Genomic DNA, 25,880 nt, shown 5'->3' on the forward strand with positions numbered 1-25,880 from the left:
TTTTGGGTTACGATTAAGTAAACTTAGTATGTCTTTAGTACAATAGCAAACGAGTAAGGTAAAATTACTTGGTTTTGTGATCACCGTCAGATTACACTGATGATACGTAAATGCATGATTATTAGTGTGTATTTACAAATAAAATCTGATAAATAAAATCTGCGCAAGGGCGTTTGGGCATATGTTAATGAATGATATCAAATTATGTGTAGAAAGACGATTTATCCGGAAGAAAATGCTAAAATTGGATTATGTTTACTTGTGAAAGTTGTTATTTGTGCAAGCTGAAGGTGATGGGTGTGAAGACATTTAATGTGCGTTGAGGTTAAATAACGTTAATTGATTAAGATTTGATAGCGCAAATAAAAAGAATACTAAAATCGACAAGACCATCACATAAATAAAATGACCAACTCTTGCAAAGTTACAGTTTATTTACTTCAATCGAACGCCCATTTTTACAAAACAACAAAAAACTAACCAATCAGCGTCCTGCTTTCTCAACATTGCCCAATCACAGACCGATTCAGAACGGTTGTTCCGGTTCAAGTCTGGTTGATCTGTGCAGGTAAGTGGACATGAATTCTACACTCAGTCATATAAAATATACTTATTTCTTTACGGTTCGTAAAGGAAAAAACTGTGTCTTCGCAAACAAATGATGACTAAATCGCAGAGAAATTATATCGTATATGTTATTCAATATTCTGATAACACTGCACGTTACGACAAAGTAAAATTACATCGGAGGTTGCAGTCAACAGGCCGAATTCGGTTTGTTCAGTTGAAACAGTAACACTATTAGCTAGCTAGCTGCCGCAGACTTGTAACTCCTTTTAACAACTTACCAAAGACAAAATAATACTATTTATTTACGCACGAACGAGATTACCTACCGATGTAAATCTTCTCCGACAGCCGCTACGTAATGTGAACAGGCCGTGTTTCTACCTGGCGTTCGCGTAACTGTAGGTTGTCAGCTAGCAACGGTAACTAGCTAGTCAAGTCAATGAAGCTAGCTAATATTATTGTTTTCCCTTAGTTATTATTCTCGCAGAAACTGTACCGAAATGTTTAAATAAGGCAGGTCGTTCGTTGAACGCCAGAAACCTCTAGCCCGACCATTTTTAAATCGCAGAGAAGAATATTTTAGCAGGTATCTAGCTATATGGTTAGCTGGCTAGCTAGTTAAGTAAGTTGTTCGGTCACTAACGGCAGCAAGTCGCTAATGCGAAGTAAATATGTTTTAACGTCAACTTGTTTTTTCTCTGCATTAGCTAGCACTTTCAAACATCTGCTTGAATATAGTACTGTGTAAATGTTGGTGAAGCAGGAAATACAGTGGTTAGGTATTGGTATAATTCAGGCATAAGTATCAAACTAGAGCTCGCAGTTATTTAGTTTTGTATACAGGCTCTTGAGTGACCCGTCTACATTTTACAGTAAAAGTTTGATCGAGGGGTTTTGCGACCCCCTGTACCAACAGGATGTCATCTTGACTTAACAGATATCTAACGAAGCTTTCGGAAATCAGTGCTGGTGTTCACTATTTTTATCTTTTTGAGTGGTAGAAACAAAACCAGTTTTGCGTTTACTTTTTTTTCCTCTCCAGGTTTCAGTTTGTACACACCATTAGATATTTGGACGAGGTAAACGGAGACACTTGGATTAACGATGGCAGTTCGGGCACATCTGTACAGTGGACTCAAGACATGGCTTTCATTGGTGAGAAAGGTCTAATTATACGCAAACACTTCCAGAATAATTTTTAGTTATCTAAGGTATATTTGATTTACAATTAATTTGCAAGCCGCCGTGGTTTTCAACTGTGACTTCTTAGGGTGGAATGTCTCGTATTGAGCAACAGATGGCGCAATTACACTAGTTACCCGATTTGAACGCAACACTTTAGGTCTTATTTAAATTTAATTTCCATTTATTTGCATTAGGCCAAAAGCAATTTATGCCCCATTGTTTGCTATTGTATGTCATCTTCATTAGAGGATGCAATTTACAAGTTGCTTACAAACCCATCAAAAGTCATTTTTAGAAAACACTTTAAAACATTTCTACTTTGTCAATTCTAAGTGTCAATACATTTACAAACCTGAAAAGCAGTGCAGGACCTTCACATCTGAAAGAAATTCCACTGGGTAAAGAGGCTGGCCTTGGAAATTCTTATTCTCATCAACCACTTGTTTCTCTTTGCTTATGAATTAATTTTCTTTAGCTCCAGTGATCAGACAGCAAGCAATAGTAAAATGGCCTTGATAGTCTTAGGTGTGCAGTGTTCTGTCTTCTACTGTTAAGCGCATTACTGGAGGTAGTACAACACAGCACTTTTTTTTTTTTTTTTTTTTTTGTCTTTTCAAATGGCGACTTATCCAATGGGCTCCCTTTATTCTTCCCATGGAAATCATGAGCAGTTGTAATCTTAGGGACAGAGACAGCTGTGGCACAGTTGTTTCACGCTAGAGATTGTTGTTCTGTCTGGGTTTTCCTAGGATTATTTTTTAATGATTCTGTTTCGTCCTCGTGTTGATGTAGTGTAGATTTACTTTACCTTTTATAGACTAATAAAAAACGACAACTAACTTTTGTCGGTATTTCTCAATTGTGGGACACATTTAAGAGGCTTAAACCTGGCGTTTTTAAATCTGCTTGCACGTTGGCTCCCTCTACTGCTGAAAAAGCAAGCTAGAGGAAGTCATCCACTCTAGCGGCGACTGTGAGGAATGTCTCCCGCCGCTGCCCTGCTCTCGTTTTCTGTTTGTCAGACTTGAAATCCGAGGGAGAGGAGCGAGCCGCCATTTTCCTAGCGTCGCTCCTCCTGAAACAACAACAATAAAAAACGGATTAATCGACAAAATATCATTTAATCAAAGCCGAGAGGGTGCTTTTAAGCAAAAGAGGAGACATTGCACGTAAACATCGTTCGGGACGGGGTAATATTTGGTTATTTATCGCGGCCTTTGTGGTTCAAGCAGGCGAGCAGATTTGGTTCCTTAGCTGACTACCCGTTTTCTTTCGCCCATTTCGTGATTCCAAACGCGGCACGGGGTTACCGAAACTGGGACGCACAACAGCCGAATTTTATCGGAAAGAAGAATAGTGCCGCAATAGAATACGCATCTGAATCTGGATAATTTTGTTTTTATTCTCAAACTGCGGAGATTTCTTACTGAAATTCCCCCGGAATCGGCTCCTCATCACGTGGTAGGTTCCTCCTTTTTTCTTTGTTACTTTAAACTCAGCAGTATAAGGGAACTTAAATTCAAAGCAGTGGTGACTTGATATATATATATCGACATAAATTGCAACTGTATTTAGTATTTAATGTCAAATATTTGTCTGTGTGGTATTTTGAGTTTTGAGTTAAAATTGTTTCGTTCTTGGCGTAGCTTGTTAGTTATTTCCTATCATTTGTTACAGTTAAACCGTGAAGTAAGCGGCCAAGGGAGTCAGACATTCAAGGTTGCAAAATCACCAGACCGGCAGTGTATCTGTCTAGTATTATCAGTATTTGCGATATGCATGAAAGTATGCAATAGCAAATTAAGATGAACGCAATACGAATAAATTAGCGACGATTCCCTTTATATTTCCAACAATCGTGTGTAATGCCTAAGTAGATTAATTATAGGTTGTATAGCCCGCTGGCTAACCTAACATACAGGGACATGTTGTGTTACGCCTGGGCTATTTCTCAACGTTTCGCGCCGTCCAGTGTGGATCTGCTATGACGGTAGGATGTCGAGGTTAATTTGATCAATTTATCAAGATAGCTAGAGATTTAAAAGCATGAATGGAAGTTTCTCAGAGGTGACCTACGCAGCGTACGGTCTGCACAATGTAAATGAACACCATGCTCAGTAGGTCTTTATTGCTTTTCAGTTCATATTTACTTGTTACTCTAAGGGGTGCAATTGTACGTTGAGGCCACGTTTTGCCCGGAGAATTCGCGTTTTCGCTTCATTATAGTTTTATAATCTCGACGATCCTGGCTGTTGGGGTGAAGCGTTGTGCGTTTAATGTTATTTGGAATGTTATTTAAAGAGGGTTACTCACGTGGGCATTGCATGCAAGAATACAAGATTACATTTGTAAATGACGCAATATCCTAAACTTTTTGCTTTTAGGCCGAACGGGAGTTTTCCAGAACAGGCAGTATTACATAATTTTCTTTTTTGGATGAAGTTCTGCCCTCGGCCTAGTGAACTACGCTGCCTGGTCGACAGCCGCGCAAAGTGAAGTAGACGCATGGGACGGCTGGATTGCAGACTAAACCGTACCTCGCTGTAATTGGGTTCCATTAATTTTCTGTTGTTTGCGTTATTTTCGTCCATGTACGTTTAAAGTGTCGTTTGATTCCGCCGTTTTGTGCGTTTTAATAGCACGCTAACGTGTTAAACCTGTGGTTGGCGTTACACGCGCTGTACTTTTCCGTCAAGTGTGTTACGTTGCATATCCTAAAACCATACACAAGATCATTGAGGTTAAATATCAAACTTACACGCTCGTTTTATTTATTTAAATAACATTTCTTTTTGTGGGGCTGTCCCTCTTTAATTCCTAGCAGTCTAAGAGCCTTGCACTACAGACCAGACTTATGTGGCTCTCTGTTTTAGCTTCATTTTACACATCCACAGTTTCAATAACTTATGTAGTCTAGGTCATTTCAACAAATTGGTTTCTTGTTTTCCTCATCTTAAGATGAATTTAGGTCAGTTAGTACAACCACCCCCACACTGCTCTACTGAATACTGAAAATAGTCCAGATCTGCCCATTTCCTCTTTCCCATTATGTAAAACTGCATTATTTTTTCACTCTGGCATGTGAGCTACAGGTTCCATATATGTTTTTAGTTCCTTGTATGAAAAGCGATGCTTCAGTAACGCACCCTCTAAAGCTATGTAATTAATTTTTACACCATTGTCACACCCTAAGCGACAGTGAACGTGTTCGTATATCATCAGAGAGGCTCAAGGGGGCACATGTGAACAGATTATGTTGATTATTCATATTGTTTCCTCTTGTTTGAAACTACTTCGATTCAGCTATGCACTGCATCCTCAAAGGATGTTTTAATTTCTTAACATTATGTTGGTGCAGTCATACAGATTTTGTTTTGGAATGTTCTCAGTTAATGTCTTTCAGTCTTTGCTCTTACCATCTAACTGCCCTGTTCTTGTGCAAGTTGTACAATTGGTTATGCCTGTTATGGGACATTGGAAGTATTGTTGCAAAGGCTACTGATTATGATACTTCAGTGTGGATTTAAACCTTTGTGGATGAAATTTTCATTTTATTTTGCCCTCTTCACAGTTGTTGTATGCCTTTGCATCAGGCATCTGTCAGCTGTTGTGTTGCATGTAATTATTTCTGTCTCGTGTGCTGCTGCCTTTCAAAGCTCTAAGTAGAAGATGGAACATCTATGAATAATGCACTGTAAGGTGTTTAACTACCACCTTAACTACCACCAACTGCCTGCCACACTCCTCCATGAAAATGCTTGGATATAGTGCAGGTACAAAATGAAAAATGTCAGTGAGAATGCAGTCCTGTATCATGGTGTGTCTATAGGCCCATTGGATTTTAATTTATTTAAACCTGATTTCACTTTCACCAGTTAAATTTGTTTCCCTCACTTATTGAGAATTGGGGTGGCGAGATAGAAGTCTCCCATGAGGAGTGAAATTCAAAATTGAAGTTGATTTGTGTGTGGTAATGACCGTGCCTGAACATGCCAAGAGGGCGGGGAGGGCGGACGTCCGAGACCTATTGTGTGTTTGCATGGAGCTGTAGGGAGAGGGCTGGCATGGCGTGGTGAAGCTACATGTTTATGGGCTTGGCTGGATATGGTGTATCTTCACAGGCATGTCACACTTACACTGTATCTCTTGTCTGCTTACCATCAAAACCAGTTGAAATGGCTTCATCTCCACAAGGGCAGATGTGCCGTACAAAGGCATTTCTGTAAGTGTGTGTTTGTGTTTTAAACTCCTTTTAATTAAATCATTTCTAAAGGGCATTTGTGAGTAAACTAGCTCAGCTGGGAGTGGTTTGGACATATGGAAGAAATCATGGTCTCTGATTCCTGGGGAAAAATATCTGGTTAATGTTGTGCTACTATGCACTCACTTTGCTGTTTTAAAAACACAAAATAAATGTCTATTTCCTTAGGTTTTACAGTTGGTGGGAGGTGTGTGAAACTGATGTCTAAAGTTAAGTATATGTTGCCATAGTGTTCGTCAAGCCCTGTGCAAAAAAACAAGAACAGTGGTTGATGGCAGTTCATAACTTGGGTTTAACTCTGCCAGCTGACCTTAATTTCTTCCTGCAGATTTATTGGGTTCAGTGGTGAAATGACACACACACATTCTCATTATCAATTCCTTGTAAGAGCTGTTAGTTGGATATTTAAGGCAGCTCTTTGCCTATTTTGGTGAGGGAGTACCTTGTGAATAATTCAGTTTAACTGCATAATTCTCTCCAGTCCTTGACTCTGCTTAATGTAGTTTGAGAATTCTAGTCCAATAATACTTTTCTTTCTTCTGAGCACACACCGTCATTCTTTTCCACATACCTCTGATCATGTTCCCCTGTATCCGAAGGCATCATTAACTTCTGTTTGGTCATGTTCAGAATATATAAGATCCTTGGTACTTATTCTGTATATATTTTGTCTTATTCATTTCAATAGAAAATAATCCCAGTCTCATAAGAGATTTCCACTGGGAGCAGCATGCATTATTATGCAGTGTAATAATCTTCAGTGATGTCGACTGGGCCTCTGCCTAGTGTTGGAAGAGCAGCATCAGCACTGGCAGCCCCGGGTTAATGTAATTACGCAACGACTCTGCACTTGCACCGAGACGATGGGCTCGGGAAACACGCATCGCTAGTGGGCAGTACTTTGCCTGTGGACTAGAGAAGAGCGCTTAATGCTGTAGTCAGGGTGAGTTTCCCAATTCCAGTTGCAGCACAGACTCCTGTGTGTCTGTGTCTGTGTGTACGCACACGTGTGCACCTCTTCAGCAGCTCTGTTTGCTTAATAAATTGTTGGTGGTTTCACATTCTAGAAGAGTGGGGTGAGCATGTAGCATGAGGACTGAGGTGCAAAATGTCCCTGGAATTTTTTTAAGTGATTGTGTCCAACAGCATTAGTGCTCTGGAGAGAGCATAGAAATAGTGCTACTAAACTAGAGTTTAGTAAGCCTTTGAATCTCAAGGACCTGGTGTTACTGAAATGTTCCCATAGTTTTAAAGGTGCTCTGTCATTATTGTTTTGGGAAACATCAGCTCCGCCTCCTAAAATAACTGGCAAATCGGCAAAGTCCACTTGCTAGGAGTGTCAATATGTCTGAATAACCTTGTGTTTTGGTGAAAGGGTATTTAAATCTTTTTAATAAATGCTTAGTGTTCTTCACTGCTCCTACCCCTGCCATGTCTTATAATTTCTAATGACATTACAATCAAAGCATTTACACCACCACTGCTTCTTTGTGAAAGTTGTAGATCTGTTGCTGCTGTTGTTAAACCTCTTTGCTGCCTGCAAATAACTGCTCAGGTCTTGCCTCTGTGCCTTTGATGTCTGACCATACTGTCAGGCAACACACGTACATGCTATGTTGTGAACTTTGATGGAAAACAGGCGCTTTGCCAGTCTTCTTTCCCAGCAGCAGTACAGCCAGTCGTGTGCTGGGGGACAGTTGTCTCCCCTGCTATGAATGGCCTTGTTCTTTTGCCTCAGTTTTTAAGCTTGTGGAGCACCCGGGGCACCAACCCTAGCCCAGGGACCAGGATTCGATTATCAAATCTGGATAAAATCCAATCTGGGATTCCGAGCACAGCACAGCAGGTCATTTGGTGGTTTTTGACTTCAAGCTGATTGCTCATCTTTTCAGTCATTTTTAAAAGTTCATCTTCTGACCATATTGCACAGTGGTCTTTTACGACTTAGTTTTTTTTTTTTTTTTAAGGCAGAGCTGGTTGAAGTCCATTTGAACCAAATTTTCAGTACTGAGGAGGAGCTAATGGCCTAGTTCTGTTCTGGTCTCTTCTTTAGTTAGGCTGCAGAGCTGGTTGAGCTTTGTTCAGTTCTATGGTCTGGGAACTGCCTAGATGGCATGTCATACACACACGGACACCCTTAAAATGTGTGTGTGGCTTGGTGTGTGCTGCCCTCATGGGCAATATACTTGTATGTTTTCTTGATTTCTGACCCTCAAATTCTAAATTTTCAGATTGTATTGTAACTTCACAGATGTATTACCTAAACTCTGGTAAAAGAGACACGACCAGTCTTGTTTTCTCAAATTAATTTCTATGTAGGCCTGTATATGTCAACGACCTCTTGAGATCTCCTTGAGACCCTCTCTATCATCTAGTGGTGGTGGGAAATGGCCTTACAAAAACAGCTGGCACCTACAGAGGTGTGGCATGGAAAGACAGGGTTGGAAAATGGCACTTAATAATATTTGCCCTCTTGACAAAAGGTGGAAAGTCGTCATGTCCACTATTCTTTCTACTGATGTGAATATTTTTTGGGGGGTGGGGACAGATTTACCAGTACATTGTTTAGCTTCTGACTTTGTTGTTTTGTTGTACATTTGAAAATATAGGCTATACTGTCATTGCTGATTCATAGTTTGACTCAGATTTGAGCTAATTTACTAACTGTTACAAGCTAGCAACAGAAGTCACTGTGGGTTTTTCTTTAATAACCTCCAGATTAAAACCCTGTACAAGATGTTGCATCAATCATGGCAGTTTTCATGCTGCACTAGCTGAGGCTGTCTGGTAACAATGCCCCCAGTAAAATAAATATGCTCATTTACCATGCCAGTTCTGATCACCCTGGCTCTTTCTGTCTTCCCAGCTCTAGGCTTTATACAGTGAGAATACATTTCCCTTTCAGCAGGCTCTAGAAGGTTATGGTATACTTGTACATTACTGCAACTCTGCCTGTTCTTGTAAGTACTGCACAGAGGTTTGTCGGTTGTTGTCGTAAGCCAGATGTAAGCGGACCCTCTAACCTCTCTGTTCAGAAAACGAACACAAGCCTTGTGCGACGCGACATCCAGTCAGTATTCCACCATGCTGGTAAAAATGGAATTCGCCAGAAAGCCTGCACCAGCTCCTTGGCTTGCTGAGGCAGAATGATGGGAGTTACTCCGTAGTCCAGTGGCCAGAATGTTTGACCTCCCTCCTATGAAGTGCCCAGGTCTGGCCTTGCAGGTTTCTGGTCTGGCAGCAACTCTGATCTACATTGATACTGGTGATTTGTTTATCTCTACTATCTTGTGTGCTTACACACACACACAAACATATACACACACGTCTATAGTTGCCAGAGCCTGTCTGTAACTCAGCTAACAGCCCCCACCCCCTTCCCCCAATATGGTTTCACCCACACCCCTGCTTCTCTGCACAGCTCAGCTATTCATGTGTAAGAAGACTGACTACATATCAGTGGCTGTTGACCTACTGATAAAAATCTGGTACTTGATGGAAAGATGTGTGTTTGTTTGGGGTTTTTTTTATGTAGCCTAGTTGTTCAAGTAGCACAGCATTGTGCTACTAAAGTGAAAACAGGACTCTCCTACATGCATTATTTTCTATATCATGTAAAATGGTCTAATGGAGTTGTTGTTTGTTTGTTTTTGTTTTTTTTAAATGGATGTTTCCCAGATGTTTCGAGCCAGGTACTGTGTATGTTTTGACTTTTTTTTTTTTTTTTTGTCCTTTCTGGCAGGCTGTCCTCTGGCGTAACGGTAGGTGGGTGGCGTGGAGCTGGCCTCAGCACCGGGAGAGGCCCCCTCGCCCGCCCCCTCTGAGCGCTGCATGGCTGCGATGGCGCCCGCTCTAACCGACGCTCCGGCCGAAGCTCACCGCATCCGCTTCAAACTGGCTCCGCCCTCCTCCACCCTGTCCCCCAGCAGCGTGGAGGGCAACGGCGGTACCAGCCACATTCTCGTCTCCAGTAACGGCACAGTCAAGCGCAAGACGCCGGAAGAACACGCCTCCTGCAAGAGGGAGGACCCTGCTTGTGTGGAAGCCACGCCCACGCCCCTGGGCAAGCGCCAGCCGCTCGTGACCTCGTACCTGTGCTCGGATGTGACGTCCGTTCCCTCGCCTAAGGAGTCCCTCAGACTACAAGGCGTCCTGCTGCAGACCCACGGTTTCTTACCACGCAAGCATCAGACCCTGGAGCAGTTCAAGAGCATCATGAGTGTGGGCAGCGTTAGCGGGCCGTGCCCATCACCCTCTTTGCAGGGCACCCCAGTTAATGGCATGGCCAAGAAATTGACCAAACCAGGCCCAGACAGAGACAATATCGTGACGTTGAACGGAGGCAAGCATGCCGGGCAGGACTCACTTCACCAGGCTCACGCCGTCACCTCCCATGGGAACTTAATGGGAAACGGCCCTCTTAGAGATGGCATCGAGCAGCACCGCTGTCCAAGGGGTGTGTCTCAGGACTGCTCTAATAGCCAAGAGCCCCCCACTTCCTTTCCTATGCCCAGTGCACCCTCGGAGCTGGACGAGGAGAAACCTTCAGAAAGATTGCCTTTGCTTAGCAAGGACCCCTTGGCTTCTCCCCCAGCCACGTCCCAGTACCCACTAGACAGCGTGGGAGTGGAGCTGCGCGACCGCGCCCAACAGAGTCAGAGTCGGCAGGGCGAGATCGAGGGCCGCCTCCGACGACTGCGCAAGAGGCTGCAGGTGGTGCAGGCCAAACAGGTGGAGCGGCACGTACAGCAGCAGCTTGGCGGGCTTCTCAACAGCACACTGGGGCCGCAGGACGGCTCATGGCCACGGGGGTGCTACGGCGCCGACGCCCTGGCGCTCCAGGAGAAGGACCGGCTGGGCCGCTTCCTGAAGGGTGGCACGGTGCCAGCCGAGCTGGAGCGTCTTGCGCTCTGCTGCACTACCAACCTGAGGTCCGCCGAGGGTGCTTTCGATTCGGACGCTACCGAAAGCAGCTCCGGGGGAGAGACAGACGTGGAAGAAGATGAGCTCACCAGGGTGGACATTGAGCAACGCCACATTCCCCTGTGAGTACCCAGGCCTGGCTATAAGGTTGAGTGGTATGCTTTGAGTATGGCTGTAAATGTTTACTCTGGATAAACTGACATTTGAGTATGACCAGTAGGTTGACACAGTGCAGAGCAGAGCACATAAATCTAGGTTCTGTTGGTAGCCACGTGCTGTCTAGCTATGTTTCTTTGCATAAAGTAACTTGGTGTGGAAAATCTGCGTACTCTAGCTGTTACTGGTAGCAGATAGACAGTTTGTCTGTCTGTTTCATGAACTATGATATTAACAATGCTGTCTACAGTCATTTTGGCCCACGGTCAGCAAGGAATTGCATTAATTGATTTCTACTTAGCTGTGGTACTAATGACCTGTCAGAGTGGAGTTGGCAAACTACCAATTTACATGCTTGTACTAACATAGGCAGCAGCAAACAGAGAATTTTAGTCCTCTAGGGTTCAGTTAGCTGTCTTCTACTTTAGATAATTTTTATTTTTATATATATATATATATATATATATATATATATATATATATATATATATATATATATATATATATATATATATATATATATAAAATTGAGTTCATACTCTGAAAGTGAGCGTCTGCTGAAAGTGAGCATGCTTGTTATTTATGACTTGATCTAGCGATGCTGTTTTCTCCAGTTTGGCTAACAGTTTGTGAAACAGTGCTTTGAAGTCTCTGCTAAATTTATTAGATGAAGAATATGTAACCTGTATTGATGGAACAGATAATTTTGGTAGTGAAGTATTTGTATTCTTGATCTTAAAAGGTATCTGCGACTCAAAAGGTATTTGTTTATTACCCCTGCTTTAGTGTTGCTGAATTATCTGTACATGACTAGCAGCTCAGGCTCCTTATAATGAAAGCTGAGCTGCACCTTGCGTTCTGCGAGATCACTGAATATGACTGTGTAACAGCAACCTGCCAAGCTGTCCATTTGAAGTCTGCCGTGTCAACTATGATGTTCCATTCCTACATGATTACCCCAAAATCCTAAAGATACACCGTCAGTTATGGTACCCTGATGCAAGTATCACCCCATTCTACCACTATCTATCTACAGAACTTGTTCTTGGACTTAGTTAAAAGTGCGTTACTGAGGGTGTCTGCCATTATAAGAAGACTAAGGAAATGTTACTAAGGTTGAAACTTTGAAAGCATCAGTTTTATTAATATGGAGGGAAAATGCTGAATGTTCCTTTTGTGATGGAAGATGTCTGTTCTTGAGCATATAAGTCATTGCTTTTGGGTTATTGTTGCTTGAGGCATTTAGCCCTGAGAGTAAATCACATGGCCTTGCTGCTGTGCCTACTGGATCAGGCCCTCCTTTTTAGTCGCTAGGTGATTCAGGTATGAACATATAGGGAGTTTGGAAAGGTAAACTGCAGTAACGCTGTTTATTGTTTACATTTACTCCTAGGATGTACTGAACTTCACATAGGTTACTGACCAGAAGCCTGCAATAAATAATTTGCTCAGGATTGCAATAAATAAGTCTGCTCAGGATTTTCTGTTGGAGTTTTGTTTCCTATTTTTTTTTATTAAGCAATAATTATCTACTGTCATGGTTGTAACTAACTTGATTTTTACATGATGCTTAACATGTATGTTGGTGAAAGATTGAAAGATTAGATGAATGGTTAAGAACCACCTTGTCAGCAGAAATATTCCAGTTAAGATGTTACTCGGTGGTGGTTATGTCATCACTGTAATTTAGAATTCATTAAAGGTTTTTCTCCAACACATTGTGTGAAGTTTTTGTCAAACAGCCACATGATGGATAACCAGAGTCTGTATTTCAGCATGGAGTAGTCACATGACTATTGTGTAACACCGAATAGGCTTACTTGCAGATCCTGGCACACAAGTATAAGGTGACACTGGTCTACATAACCCTTGTTGGGTGTTCTTTTAAGTATCGAGTCTTTTGTATAATTGACATTTAAAATCTTTAATGGATTTCTTTCTTTGACCTTTTATAAATAGTAATTCGATTTAGATCTTCTAGTATGTGATGCAATTTAAAGCAAGACTTGTTGTTCCTCCCCTCCCCCCTGATTAGTCATCCTCTTTGGTCAGCCTTGAAACTTTGATTATAGCAGATATTTCATCAGTCAAATCGTCATGATTTCTCTGTGATGTACAGCTGTTACAGCCTTTAAATGTCACCTGGAGAGAAGTCCTAATGGTTACCTAAAATTGCTCATAGCGATACGTGGCCATGCATGTGGTTATTCATATAGGAGAAATTCTTAGACATTGACCTTTTTTAAAAAAATATTTGTAACATGCTTTTTAATTTGCTGACTTATTCAAGTGGCAACAAATTGGTCAGTCTGGCTTGGAGCCTTCTGAAATCTGTGCTAATGATTAACTTAGTTTTGCTGCAGCCATCCCTTTAAACTAACCTACATTTTTTTTTCTCTCTCTCTCTCTCTCTCTCTCTCTATTTCCCTCACTCAGACTAAATATCCATGTCTCTAAGAATATCTGAGCCTGAGGTGCCCACAAGTGCATACGCACCATCTCTGCTCTCGGTCCTACCTCAGGCCACCCCAAAGACAGATGGCACTGTCAACTAATAATTAGCCGGCATGTACTTGCACATAACAGCGAGCACATTTGTTTGTCACTGAGGTGTAATGACTGTTTGTCAGAACATGAACTATGAATCTCCATTCTAATGGTTCTCCATGTCATTTCAGGGCTTAAACAGTACCCCAGGGATTATTGTAGATTTGGGACTAAATAAATTTTAAATGTAGTTTGTGTTTTTCCCTTACCAGGCACAATAGCATACTTCTTTTGTGTGTGTGTGTCAGTGGTTAAGACTGAACTATTCAGCCTGTTCTTGCTCTTGTCTGTTTATGTATTTATTGGTGCATGAATTTTAAAATGATCTTTAAGCAAGGGCTCTCTTGTGCAGTTTCACTGCATTGATGCCAAATTCAAAATTTGAATTTGATGATTTTCCATATGCATGGAAACCAGATCAGATTTATGACCCTACTGACTAGTGAGGTGTAGAATCGCCTGATAAATGCACAGGTCACTTAGCTGGTTAGTTCAGGGTTTTTTTTTTCTCTTCCCCTTCAACCCTTATCCTCCCAGGTCACTTAGCCGGTTCGTTTGGGTTCTTATCTCCTCATCTACATTGTGCTTCTTTTGTACTCCTGAGTTTGTGGTCCTCTGTCTACTTCCTGTGTTTACAATGATGCTGTGTTCACTGCTGAGGCTGAAAACTGCTACTCCCACATTGCTGTAAGTCTCTGTGCATAAAGCCCATTATGGCTGCTTGGTTATGACTACTGGAGCATTATCTCTGTGCATTGCAAGTTCTACAAGTAGGCCTGAATTTATGAAGTGACACATTATGAAAATGTCAGTGGAACTTATTGTACTGAAAATGTCTGACATTTAATTATAAATATTTGTAATCAATATATAAATTCAGTGTAACAAATCTATACATGCAACAAAGCAATACATACAAGTTCTCAGAAGAGACATTCAGCAAACCTTCTGAACTACCACCCGCTTAAAGCATCGAACACAAAGTTCGCAATAACGCACATTTTGGAATACTTAACCTAGGCAACTTCTACAATAGTCTGGCTATGAGGAGCCAATTATATCTGTTTTACATGGTTAGAATGCAAACACCTTGTTAACTTGTTTCCTTGTGCATGGTTATGTACATTCATTTTAAAATTAGATTTATTAGCTGTTTTTTCTGATTTTGACCAAGAATTCCACAATTTCTTGTTGCCTTTGTTTCATTCAGTTTGCATTTACTTCTGGTCTGGGATGTTTATTTCTTAACCAAGGTGATATTGGTGCATCATTTCAGTAATCAGTAAACATCATGTCCCTGATCTGCATCAAGTGTTAAGTCCAGCATGTTGAATCCAACTGACAGGGTTTGCTGGAGACCTTAAACATTGCACAGACAGCACTGATGAGAATTTTAAATGATCTTTTAATGGGTGCTCTCTCTGGACAGGCCTTGGTATTATTTGATCTTAATACAGGTTTTGACAGGAGTGTGCATTGCATTTTGTTGTTCAGGCTTAAGAAGTGGGTACGTATAACGAGCATTATTTTAAAGTAGTTCCAGTCTTATTTATCAAATTGAATTTTTTTATTTCACTGAGACTTCTACCATGGTTGATTTTACTTATGGAGTCTTCCAGAGCATTGTTCTTGGCCATATTTTGTTTATATATGCTACTGCTTAGGGAATTAATTTGACATTTTAATATTTAAATTTTTATGCAGATGACCTCTCTGTGAAGTTTAATGACTTCAGTAGATTATCCAAGATACTTGTTTGCATTATAGCTAAAAGGACTGGTTATCTAGTAACTTTTTTTAAGTTAAATGAAGACAGGGGTCCTGATTATTATTATTAGTTATTATTTTTATTTTCTCAAGAGATGTGCAGACAGTTTTGTCCACTCGCACCAAGAGAATCCTTTTCTGAAAAATGTGTTTAAAAAAAAACAAAAAACTCAGTTAAGTTTCTTGTAGCATAACTTCAAACTTGCTTTTTTTTTTTTTTTTCAAACGGAGAAGTATAGCAAAAATTAGATGTGCTGTTGATGGAGAACACGGAAAGAGTTGCTCGTGCGTTTGTTGTTTTGTTTAATCTTTATTTGGATTATTGTAGTGCCATTTTACCTGTCTTAATCAAGCAGCATTGGGTAAGCTCCATCTGGTTCAAAACAGCTGCTCATCTCAGAGTGGTGAACACAAGTCCAGTGCTGGCTACCAGTGAGGTATAAGATTAATTTTTAAAAGGACTGGTTCTCACTTATCAGACAATGCGAGGGAAAGCATCAGGATATATTCGATAATGCCTTAAGGCCTCTGCATTCACAATACTGAAAGCTTGCATGATTCTGTGGCTTCATTTTACCTGTCTCGCATGCTTGGACAATCAGAAGTGTTTTAGCATAATGTTTTAATCTGCGACAGTTCGCCCTGCTGTCATGTGCACGACATGGTGACTGAAGCCTCTGAAATTGCGTCTCATTGTTCACCAAAGACAGGTGAATGTCAGCTCTGAAAGAAGTGTGTTGAGGCCTTTATGTTGGTGGGATATTATTGAGGCTCCTCAAATCAGAGGCTCTTGGTGGTGTAAATTGAAGTGGAAGGGTCACTGCGCTTGTGCCCCTCAGGGCCCCAACATCTGAAATGGTCTCTCTCCTTGCATGACACTGATTCTTTGGCTTCCTTTTTTTTAACACTTCTAAACCATTTGTATACCAAACTTTCAAGTGTGATTGATTTATAGGTAGTCAGTTTGCTATGTTTTTTTTTTTGTTTTTCCCCTTCCCTCTTCTCTTGTGTATGTGTATATAAAAGATAATTTGACTCTTTTTGTAGCCTTGTCTTAGTGATGTATAAAATCTAATTTAATTTAAAAACACTTGTGGTTGTTTTGGTTCTCTTGAGCTGTGGTACTTCACTCCATTCCAGGGACCCTGTTTTCACATAAGGAAGTAGGACATTTGAATCATAATCAAGACTCCAATAATTAGCTTCCTGGTTGAACTTGCTGTGTTCAAGCGCAGAGCATGTGAAGCCCCTAGCATCAGAATCAAGCAACTCTTAAAAAGGACTGACCTGTATTTGAAACATGCTCTCCTGCTCCCAAAAAGGCAGGGCCCATTCCATTTTGCCGATGCAGGCTACGTTCTGGCATGGAAATTGAGGCTAAGGTACTTGTTCAGCTCCTTCCGGAGTTCCATAAACGAGAGGAGTTTGTTAGCTCTGTGGACATGTCAAATGGCTTCCTTTTATGCTGCTACACACTTCTTATTTGACCTTTTTGTCTATGCTTTGAAAGATTCCTTTTTCAATGCTATTATACTTTATACACTTTTATCTTGTGCTTTAGATTGATTCAGGGGCTAATGCTTTATTGGGTGCATTTTAGGTTTAAGTGGCTGCCATGTCTGTGTTTCAAAGCCCAGTTTAATGGGCATTATGCTGAAAAATGTAAGTCAGAAAGATGTCTCTTTTTAATCAGTCTGGGGATTACACTTGCAGAGGATTAGTTTGCCCCACCAATCATGGCCAAGGAACCTGGAGTGGAGTTGAAACTGCTGGCAGAGACACATGCATAATCTAATATGATTTTGGGGCAATGGCCAGTCCTGTAACCTTAGTGGTTTCCGGTGAGGGATCTTCTGTCTCTTACGCACATACACTCTCTCATATTCCTGACAAGGGCCCAAGTTGTAGAGATCTGGTGGCTGAGTGTGTCACATCTGGAATGATCTCCCTATTGTTCATTGTGTTAGTATGTTGGAGGCCAAAACTGACGTAAAATCAGTTATTTTGCTTGCATGTGTTTAAGTGTCTTGGGCTGCTGGGCCGTTCCAGAAAATTCATGGAAAATTCCTGAGCTGTTGAGGTGGAAATGGTGTGAGGGCTCACACTTTGAGTCTACACATACGCTGAAGCCATCAGGCAAACATGGCTACGCCTGAGGCTCGTCCCGATTGGGGGAACCCCAGTCCCTGTTCTTGTTTATTTTAAATAAAAAGCAGGTGGAAAAGGGTGAATTAACACTTCGTCATCCTATTAACCCCTGCATGGCATTTAAAAACTGGGCAGTTCAGTTTCACTGGTTCAATGTGCATCACTGAACCAGTTGATGTTAACGGTAAACAGTTTGGACAGCATTATTTGGATATTAGGTCCTGGCTAAGAGCACGGAAATGACTGGGGCCTGAAGGTAAAATTGCTTCTTTTGGAGGGGTGAGACAGACTAAACATCCTGTTGCCTGAGCTTAGATGTTATATTAAATAATGTTCTCACTTTACGAGGCTTATGATCAGATTGGAGTAATTTATAAAAGGAAGAACTGGCAGGCAGCAGCTGTGCTGTAGTAAGTGGGGGTGGGGGGTTATGAGAATTGCCATGTTATGAAGTTAATTTGCTGTCACCTAGATGTTCAAATGTGCAACGAAAACAAAATATGAACAGTAAAAAGTATGACTCATCTAATTATAAGGGAAGTGCCTGTTTCCTAAGCTTTCAAGAAAGTTACCTGTCTCTCCCCCCGCCCACCAACACTGTTTACATGTAGACATTGTTCATATAAACAGTTTGTTGAGAAGAGGAAAAATGTTTTCTAAATCTGCAGTGCAAGGAAATACTGACTGTGGTTGCACCTGTCCTCTGCATGCATTTTGGTTTGTTTTTTGTTTTTTTTTTTAACATGAAAATGAGATGCAAGTTATGGGTTTGCCTTTCATAGAAATCAGTATCTCGAATCCTAAATGATGCGTTAGTGGCAACATGCTCAGAGAAGTCGTGGAGTTCTACAATTTACATGGGAGCTGTGATGGACAGAATACGCCTGTTGATTCAAATATTGTTTGTAGAGAGACACTGGTGACTTCTGTTAGTGCTGCTAGGGGGACGGGTGGTGGTAGGTGGGGGTGCAGCGCTTTATCTTGGTGCGTTGTAACAAATCCACAGACGGGGATCACCTCTTAAATAGTATGTGCCCAACAAGAAATATATATTTATTCTAATTAATTTATTATATCTATTAAATCTTGACTTGAGTATGATTTACTTCTGACTCCTCTCGACCAGAATTTGACCTTTTAAGCATTACTGATAGATACCACTCCCATCTGAACTCTGCAAGAAGATCATTGCCAGTCAGGTGTAGACTACAGCTGTATTGTTTATACAGAATATGAGTTTGCAGTGTACAGACAAGGGAAGTGAGAGGTTCACTTGTGGAGTTGTGGTTTCAGCTGCAGAAAGAGACTGACTCTGAGATGGGAGGGGATTGGGTAGGGTGATGCAAAGAGGCGGAGTCAGAGAAGCAATGCAGACAGTACAATACCCACCCAGCCAGAGTTCAACAAGGGCTCTGTGCTCTCAGCACTGGTTGTTAGACAGCCAGGGAAACAGCTCTGTCCTGTGCAGCTATAAAGGGGAATGTAGACCTACTTTTTAAATGGGTGATGTGCTATGGTTGAGCTGACTATGAAGTTGTTTGTGTCATATGTGTGTAACCCTGTACACAGTTTTGTAGAATGTTTCTGTGTAGAATGTTTCTAGATGTTTCATTCTGGAATCGTGGGAGTGTAGAAATATTTAGAGCTGTCTGAACTCGACTACGTCCGTTTCACAAAAGTATTGGGTGTGTAGTTTAGCCAGCTCAAACAAGCTTGCATTCTGTTTGTTTTCCTCTTTCTTTTCTGTTACATGATGTCCTTTCTTCTCATGTTCCATTGTTGTTCTGTGTAGTACATGTTCCTCTTTGCCAGAGCTCCCATAGTGAGTTTCTGTCGTTGTCAAAGCACCAAACAGAGGTTAGTCTTTGGCGCTGACCCCATCATGGTCCAAAGTTAATATAAACACCCATATTGAAGGAAATGGGGAAAACTTATTTCAGATGGGCTTAATAGCTTGGACGTTACAGTCCTAACGTCCCTTCGGCCTGCCCTGTGCACCTGAAATGCAGGCTGTCCACTTTATCGGTGATGGCAGAGCTCAAATGGAACCAGGAAAATTCTGCTGTTTCTGTTTCCTGGTAGAGAGACACTCATGGCTGTAATGTGATGTGATTTATCTGGAGTTTATGGTGTAATCATATTGTCTGTGGCACAATGACACATGGAATACAAGGGAGTGGGGGGGGGGGGTGCAAATGTGTCTAAAAAAAAAAAAAAAGGAATAATAATAGTGCAAAATTGCATTTTAAATTTTCATTCCATGACGTGATGCCCACTCATGTGAACTGGGTGATTGTAAAAATTTACTTTTTTGAGGTTTGTATCCAAAAATGATATTGTTAATTTTCCTGTTGGAGAAGCTAGAGCATATTGCTAGTAAAACCAAGGTCATGGGTTCAGTTCCTAGGCATGCAGAGATGTCTGATTCATATTTCATGCAGCTTCTTTTCTGCAGTTGCTCTACATAATAGGTGTTATTCCAAAATATGAGATCATCAAAAATAGAAATCTCTATTTTGAGAAAATATGAAAATGTAATATCATGGTGATACTTTTGTTAATCTTCATGGTTATGGTATTGTTAAAATTATAGTATGTTACTACATAATAATAATAATAATTATTATTATTATTATTAATAATAATTAATAATTAATTAATAATAATAATAATAATAATAATGATTATTATTAATATTATTATTAATAATAATGGTATTATTATTATTATTATTATTATTATTAATAATAATGATATTATTATTAATAGTTAAATTTCTATAATAAAAATTGAGCCCAGTAACTGACAGAAATGCAGAGGAGCTTAGTATTTCTTCTGTAGGTACACTTCAAACAGTTTTAAACAAAATCTGTTGGTTACATGACTAAACTAGGCAACGTATCAGCAGTAGGAAAAGAGCTGGTACAGTAGGTGAATAGTCTGCAGATGCAGGATGATACAGAAGGTGGTCAAAACCATTATTGCTAATATTATCATTCTGATATTGCCAAATGCCCACATCTAAAGAAGGCCACAGGCTAGTCTACATCTATTGTGTAGACATGAATTAGTGTGCAACAGTCTGCTAGGTATTTCATAGATGATCTAACTTTGACAAAATACAAAAGCACTCCAAAATGAAGGGCAGATATGTTTTTAAATGTAGAAGTTAAGCTTCCTGTTCCAGCGTTTCCATGCATGGGAATTGCTTAAATGAGGAAGACATTACATTTTCGGAGTATGGACCCTAAGGATGCTGTGTTCAAGTGCAAAGGGAAGAGCCAAGTCTGCTTGTACTTATTGTTTTCTAAATGTCTTCGTGTGAGGTTAATTTGTATGTTTCGGAATATAATGCTAATGAGCAAATTAAACAGTAGTGTTTTCCAATGTTCAGTTCCCCCTGGCAGCAAAGTAGGGTGATTTGCCTCAAGACTTCATAAGACTTCAGTTATTTACTGAACTTCAGATGAAAACAAACAATGCTGTCACGTTGTAGTTGCACTAGAAAATCCATACAGAAGAATGAAATGAATAGGTCTGAACAGTGGTCTGTTTTAAGAATATGCAAAACCAAATGTACACAGAGTTTATTCTTAATGCCAGTTCAGCTAACTGGCGCACAAAACACACACTGGCTCCACTGCACCACTGACGTAATGTGTGTTGGTTTGTTTGGGATTTTTTTTTTTTTTGGGTTGGTTTTGTTTTTATTCTTCATTTTTATTTATTTTTTCACTTCAGTATACATCATTGGTAAGATTTTGGCTTAGCTAATGGCTATTTTTCCACATCATTTTGAAGCCACATCACCACACTTCTTGGTCCCCTTAGAAGGTTGAAAAATCTCTGGGAGTGCAGTCACTGCCTTCTGACATGTTTTTACTGACAAAACAAACCCGTGCTGCGAGACTGGTGCTAACATTGGATGATGCATCTCAGTATTTAAAGTGAGGTTTAACCACAATTTTAATGATAATTCAAATTTTACATTGTAGTACAAACCGTCTGATTTTACCATGGTTGACTATGAAACCGGCAACCACTTCATAACTACGTCAAAAACACTGTTATGAATAATGTTTATGGAAATCAGCAAGTGGAGTGTCTGCCACAGTTTTCTCTATGCTGCCATGCATCAGAATAAAAGCCCCATGCATGGGCTTTTCTCTGTGCTGTATCAGCTTTGCAAACATATGGTGATAAAGCATCATAGTTTCAGTTTAATTTGGGCAAAAAAGTTATGGTTAAATTTGAATCCTGTGGCTAAATATGAAATGAATAATATGGTTGCCCCAAGTCTTCAATTTGAACATCAGCTAATGACGAGCAGTATGCTTCATGTACGTTAATAAACATGTCTGCAGTCTGGAAGTATTTTGCGCTTGATACAATTATAGCAAATTAGCACAGCAGCTTTTAATGTTTGCAATGCTAAAGTTTCAAGAGGTGAAATTAGAACAGCAAAATATGAATTGGTATGCTGAATTTGGCACCCTCAAGAGATGCATCTCCTCCTTGGTAGTGTGTGTGTGGTCCATCTTTCAATCAAAAGCAGAGGAAATCCTTGTTTTACTTCTATAGTGAGCTAAAGAATGAGACTAGGATCGCACAGTTTAGTCAGCCATAATAGAAATTGTTTTGTTTCTACAGAGTATAAATACATTTCCAGTATGTCTCTACTTCCAGATGCAGTTTGAATATATTTATTCTGGTCCTATACCAATCATGGTTAACATTTTAGTGAGTTGTGATGGAAATCATTGTTTACAATACTAGAACTACATCCTGTTCAAAGCTATGACGATGCAGCAAGTATTTTGCAAAATGTTAGGTAGTGCAAAAACATGTACAAATAAAGAAGCTTTCAGTGTTGAGCCCATCCAAATGCTCAGTTTGCAGAAGAGTGCAAAAACACAAGAATTTAGTACATTTTGCTTGTTGGTGGATACGCAGCATCATCGTATGGAGCAGCTACAAAATGCATTATATATTTAAATTCAAATTGAAGGCATAAGTGGTATAACCAAGACTGTGTAATAAAATATTGAAAAATGTATAATTTACAGACATGTACATACATATTATGGTGTTCACCATGAAATATGTGAAGGTGAAACAAACCAGTCACAAGTGTATAGCTCTACTACTAAAATGGCTTTGAGATTGGAACAGCATAGAGAACGAGGATGCCCTTTATGGTGGATCACTTTTTTTTTTTAATTGAAAAAATATCATCAGCAGGGGTGCCTTTGGCACTCAGTGTCTGTTGCTTCTCAGAGTCCAGATATTTGAGGAGAGAAACTGGGACCAGTGGACCTCGTTGGTAGTTTGGATTTGTAACGCTCATATTTAACCTGTTTGGGCAACAATACCCTCTTTTTCACTGTAAGGACAAACAGTTCCGAGTATTGACAGGAACTGTTCGTTGTATTTCCACATGGCCACACAGAACCATTAGGGTGGGATTGCACAATGCTGTAGGGATTTGTTGAATGGTTCTACATAAATGTAGGGAAACCCTTTCTTGTTGTTTTCTGTCTCAGCACCAATGTTCTGCTCTTGAATATGTCCTGTGCTGTTTATCCATTTGCAAATTATCCATTTTGTCAGACAAATGCAGCAACAGGAGTTATGTCAAGAATCCACTACTGACTCAAATTTATCTGACCTGGTCCCAATTTCTAGCACGTCACTTGTAACCCGTCTCAGGTGTCTGGAGCAATGCCTGACACGGTCTTAGTAACTGTTTATCCCTACAGTCAAAATGAGTCTATTGTCAGAGGGGCTCTTAAATTGCTACATAAATGGCAGTGTTTTGTTTAAAAATACAAAGGTCATTTCTCTTATGAGGATCAAATTTTGTGAGGAAGAATTGGATGGATCCAGCACAGAATGGCTCTAATTTGCATCCAAAGACTGCAGAAGAAATAGATTTTTTTTTCTGATTATATTAAGCCCATCTTAACAAGTAGGCCTAAACTAGGCCAATACAAGACATATTCCCCCTCCCTGACCCCAGGATGGGGGGTATTATATACAATGTAGGAAATGGACAATGTTTGAAATGGAATGTATGATCACAGTAACCTGGGAACAAATATGGTCCATATTCACTGTTCTCTTACCTGTGTGGTTGCGCTTTAGGTAGCTGAGCTTTTTGAAAACTTGGATTTGCAGGGTTGCAGCTGATTCTCTGGGATTGGTTAGTGTTTGTGCAGAGAGAGAGAGGGAGAGATTCCAGCGTAAAGGAATAAACAAAGTTTTCAGAAGAGGTTAAAATTGTAAAATTTCAATGGTGAACATACGGGCACATGCCTACACCATTGTGCCATGGTTGCTGAGTTTGTCTGAATTATATTGGCTAAGCAATATGTAATGGCTAGCTAGATAGGTAGGTAAGTATTTCTGTAAGTAACAGTGGTATGACGAAACGTTGGTGCAGCGGCTAACGATTGTTGTTTAGAGGAGGACCTGTGTTGAAGTTGTCAGCTGTGGATTTTACTGTCGTCTTCCAAAACATGAGCATAGTTTGTGAAGATTCAGAGCATAATTATTACTCACTGGTAAGATGTTGGTTTTTTTTGTTTTTTTTTAAATTCCCCACCAAATACGCTATGTTGACAGGCCACTGTGTGTCAATAAGCTATATGTATCTTCATTACTGTTTATTGTCCTGTGGCTTATTTAAACTATTTAGTAGCATGAGTCATTACAAGTTCTGCAAAATTATACTAATGAACAGTAGGCTTGTAGGCTGAGTCTACAGATGTGTGTGTATATCATCAGTTTTGTATCTTTCACACTCAATATGCTTGGCTTCATGCCTGGCCACCTAAAAAGGGAAACAATTGCCGAGTTGCTCAGCAGTTCATTTCATTGTAGTCCCATGGAACTATGGAAAGTTGAATCTAATGTCCAGCAAGTGTCTCTCTTTTTTTGAAAATTTACCGTCAAGTGTAAAGTTTTGCGTTAATAGCGCATGCTGTCTTAATCAAGCAGTAGTATACTTTTAGTACCAAAGAGAGAACCATTCAAGTAGCTGAAAGGCCTGGATTTCAGACAGCTAATGAGACACCTTTTGTGCTACATACAGAAACTGCTACCAATAATAGTTTAGTAATTTAGACGTGAGTGCTAAACTGCTGAAGTAAATGCGGTTAAGTTGACCTGGAACGTGCAGGCTTGGCCTCTTGCTCAGCTGGGCGGCTGCAGATTGTCCCGACATTTCCATGCCAGAGTTAAAGAGGGCAGCTGTGTCCCCCTCTTAAGCACTCAAGCAGAAACCTAGCCTCACCCTCTTGCTACCAAGTTAGTCATGCCTTTTGAACTTTAGTACTGTTTGTTTACTTGTAGTTGTGTACCATAAATGTTGTACTGTGCATCACTTTATACTACATAGTACTTTTTCATGCTTTCTTTACCCTAAAGACACAATGGCAACATTTAACACACATTTTTCTAAAGTTTGCTATAACGTGGTAATTATTTCATCGCAGCATGGAGTCTTGAGCAGCGGTTCCTGGCCGAACTTGATCCCTCTCTGTTTCAGTCTCTTAACATCAGCTGTACCTGGCAGCGCCCGTGGTGGCTGGCACAGAATGAAAGGCCTCTTCTGTGAGGGTGTGTGGGAGCGAGTGTATGTGTCTGGCCTGCGCTCCCTCTCCCTCTGTGTGTGGCACAGTGAATAAGACCACTGCTCTGGGTGCCTCGTAGGTTAGTGAATGCACTGGAGTAGTTTGTTTTTGTTTGTTTGTTTATGCCAAATGCAAGTCTTCCCTTAGCTGCTTCATGGGGGTGCATGCTTTTTAAAAAACAATGTCAACTGTCTTTTGGTTTTTCCAAAGTGTACTGTTTTTATAAATTTACATTTTACATTCCTGGCATTTAGCAGACTCTTATCCAGAGCGACTTACAAACATGCTTTGGCATTTACTCATAAAATATATCCTAGCCAGTATAGTAGGTTAGAGTTCATGATGCCTTTAAACTAGAGCACTGCTGAAATGCAGGAATCACTGTACCTAGAAGTGCGAAATAAGTATAAGCCATGTATCATACAAAGGTAATATCAAATAATGCTTGCTAGAGTTTGTTACCCAAAAGTAGTATCAATTTCATGGGTGCAGGATCAATGGTCATCTTAAAAAAAAAATCCACGAATAGATAAGTCTTCTGGACTGCCAGTGGAAGTTCGTTCCACCGTCTCGGAGCCAGGACAAAGAAAAGTCTCAATGCTCGTCTTCCATGAGACTTGAATCATGGTGTTTCAAGCCGAGCCGCATTTGTGGTTGGAAGTACTCAAGGTACGGCTCGGGCTTGATCG

General features: G+C 40.4%; 1 protein-coding gene across 5 annotated transcripts in view; it reads left to right on the plus strand.

Moving 5' to 3' along the window:
* Positions 1-546: 546 nt before the first annotated feature.
* Positions 547-25,880, plus strand: part of kansl1b (KAT8 regulatory NSL complex subunit 1b) — a 48,302-nt gene continuing 22,968 nt past the window's right edge. For 3 of the 5 annotated variants that reach the window (XM_027026730.2, XM_027026734.2, XM_027026733.2), the window contains exons 1-2: positions 2,779-3,216; positions 9,759-11,061. In XM_027026730.2, coding sequence (XP_026882531.2) covers positions 9,848-11,061 — 1,214 coding nt within the window. In that variant the 5' untranslated portion in view covers positions 2,779-3,216; positions 9,759-9,847. Of the gene's footprint in view, positions 569-1,612; positions 1,726-2,778; positions 3,217-9,051; positions 9,282-9,758; positions 11,062-25,880 lie in introns of those variants that run through there. The other 2 variants (XM_027026732.2, XM_027026731.2) reach the window with 2 other exon arrangements.

The sequence above is a fragment of the Electrophorus electricus genome, chromosome 4, assembly GCF_013358815.1.
Source record: "Electrophorus electricus isolate fEleEle1 chromosome 4, fEleEle1.pri, whole genome shotgun sequence".
NCBI classification, from domain to species: Eukaryota; Metazoa; Chordata; class Actinopteri; order Gymnotiformes; family Gymnotidae; genus Electrophorus; species Electrophorus electricus.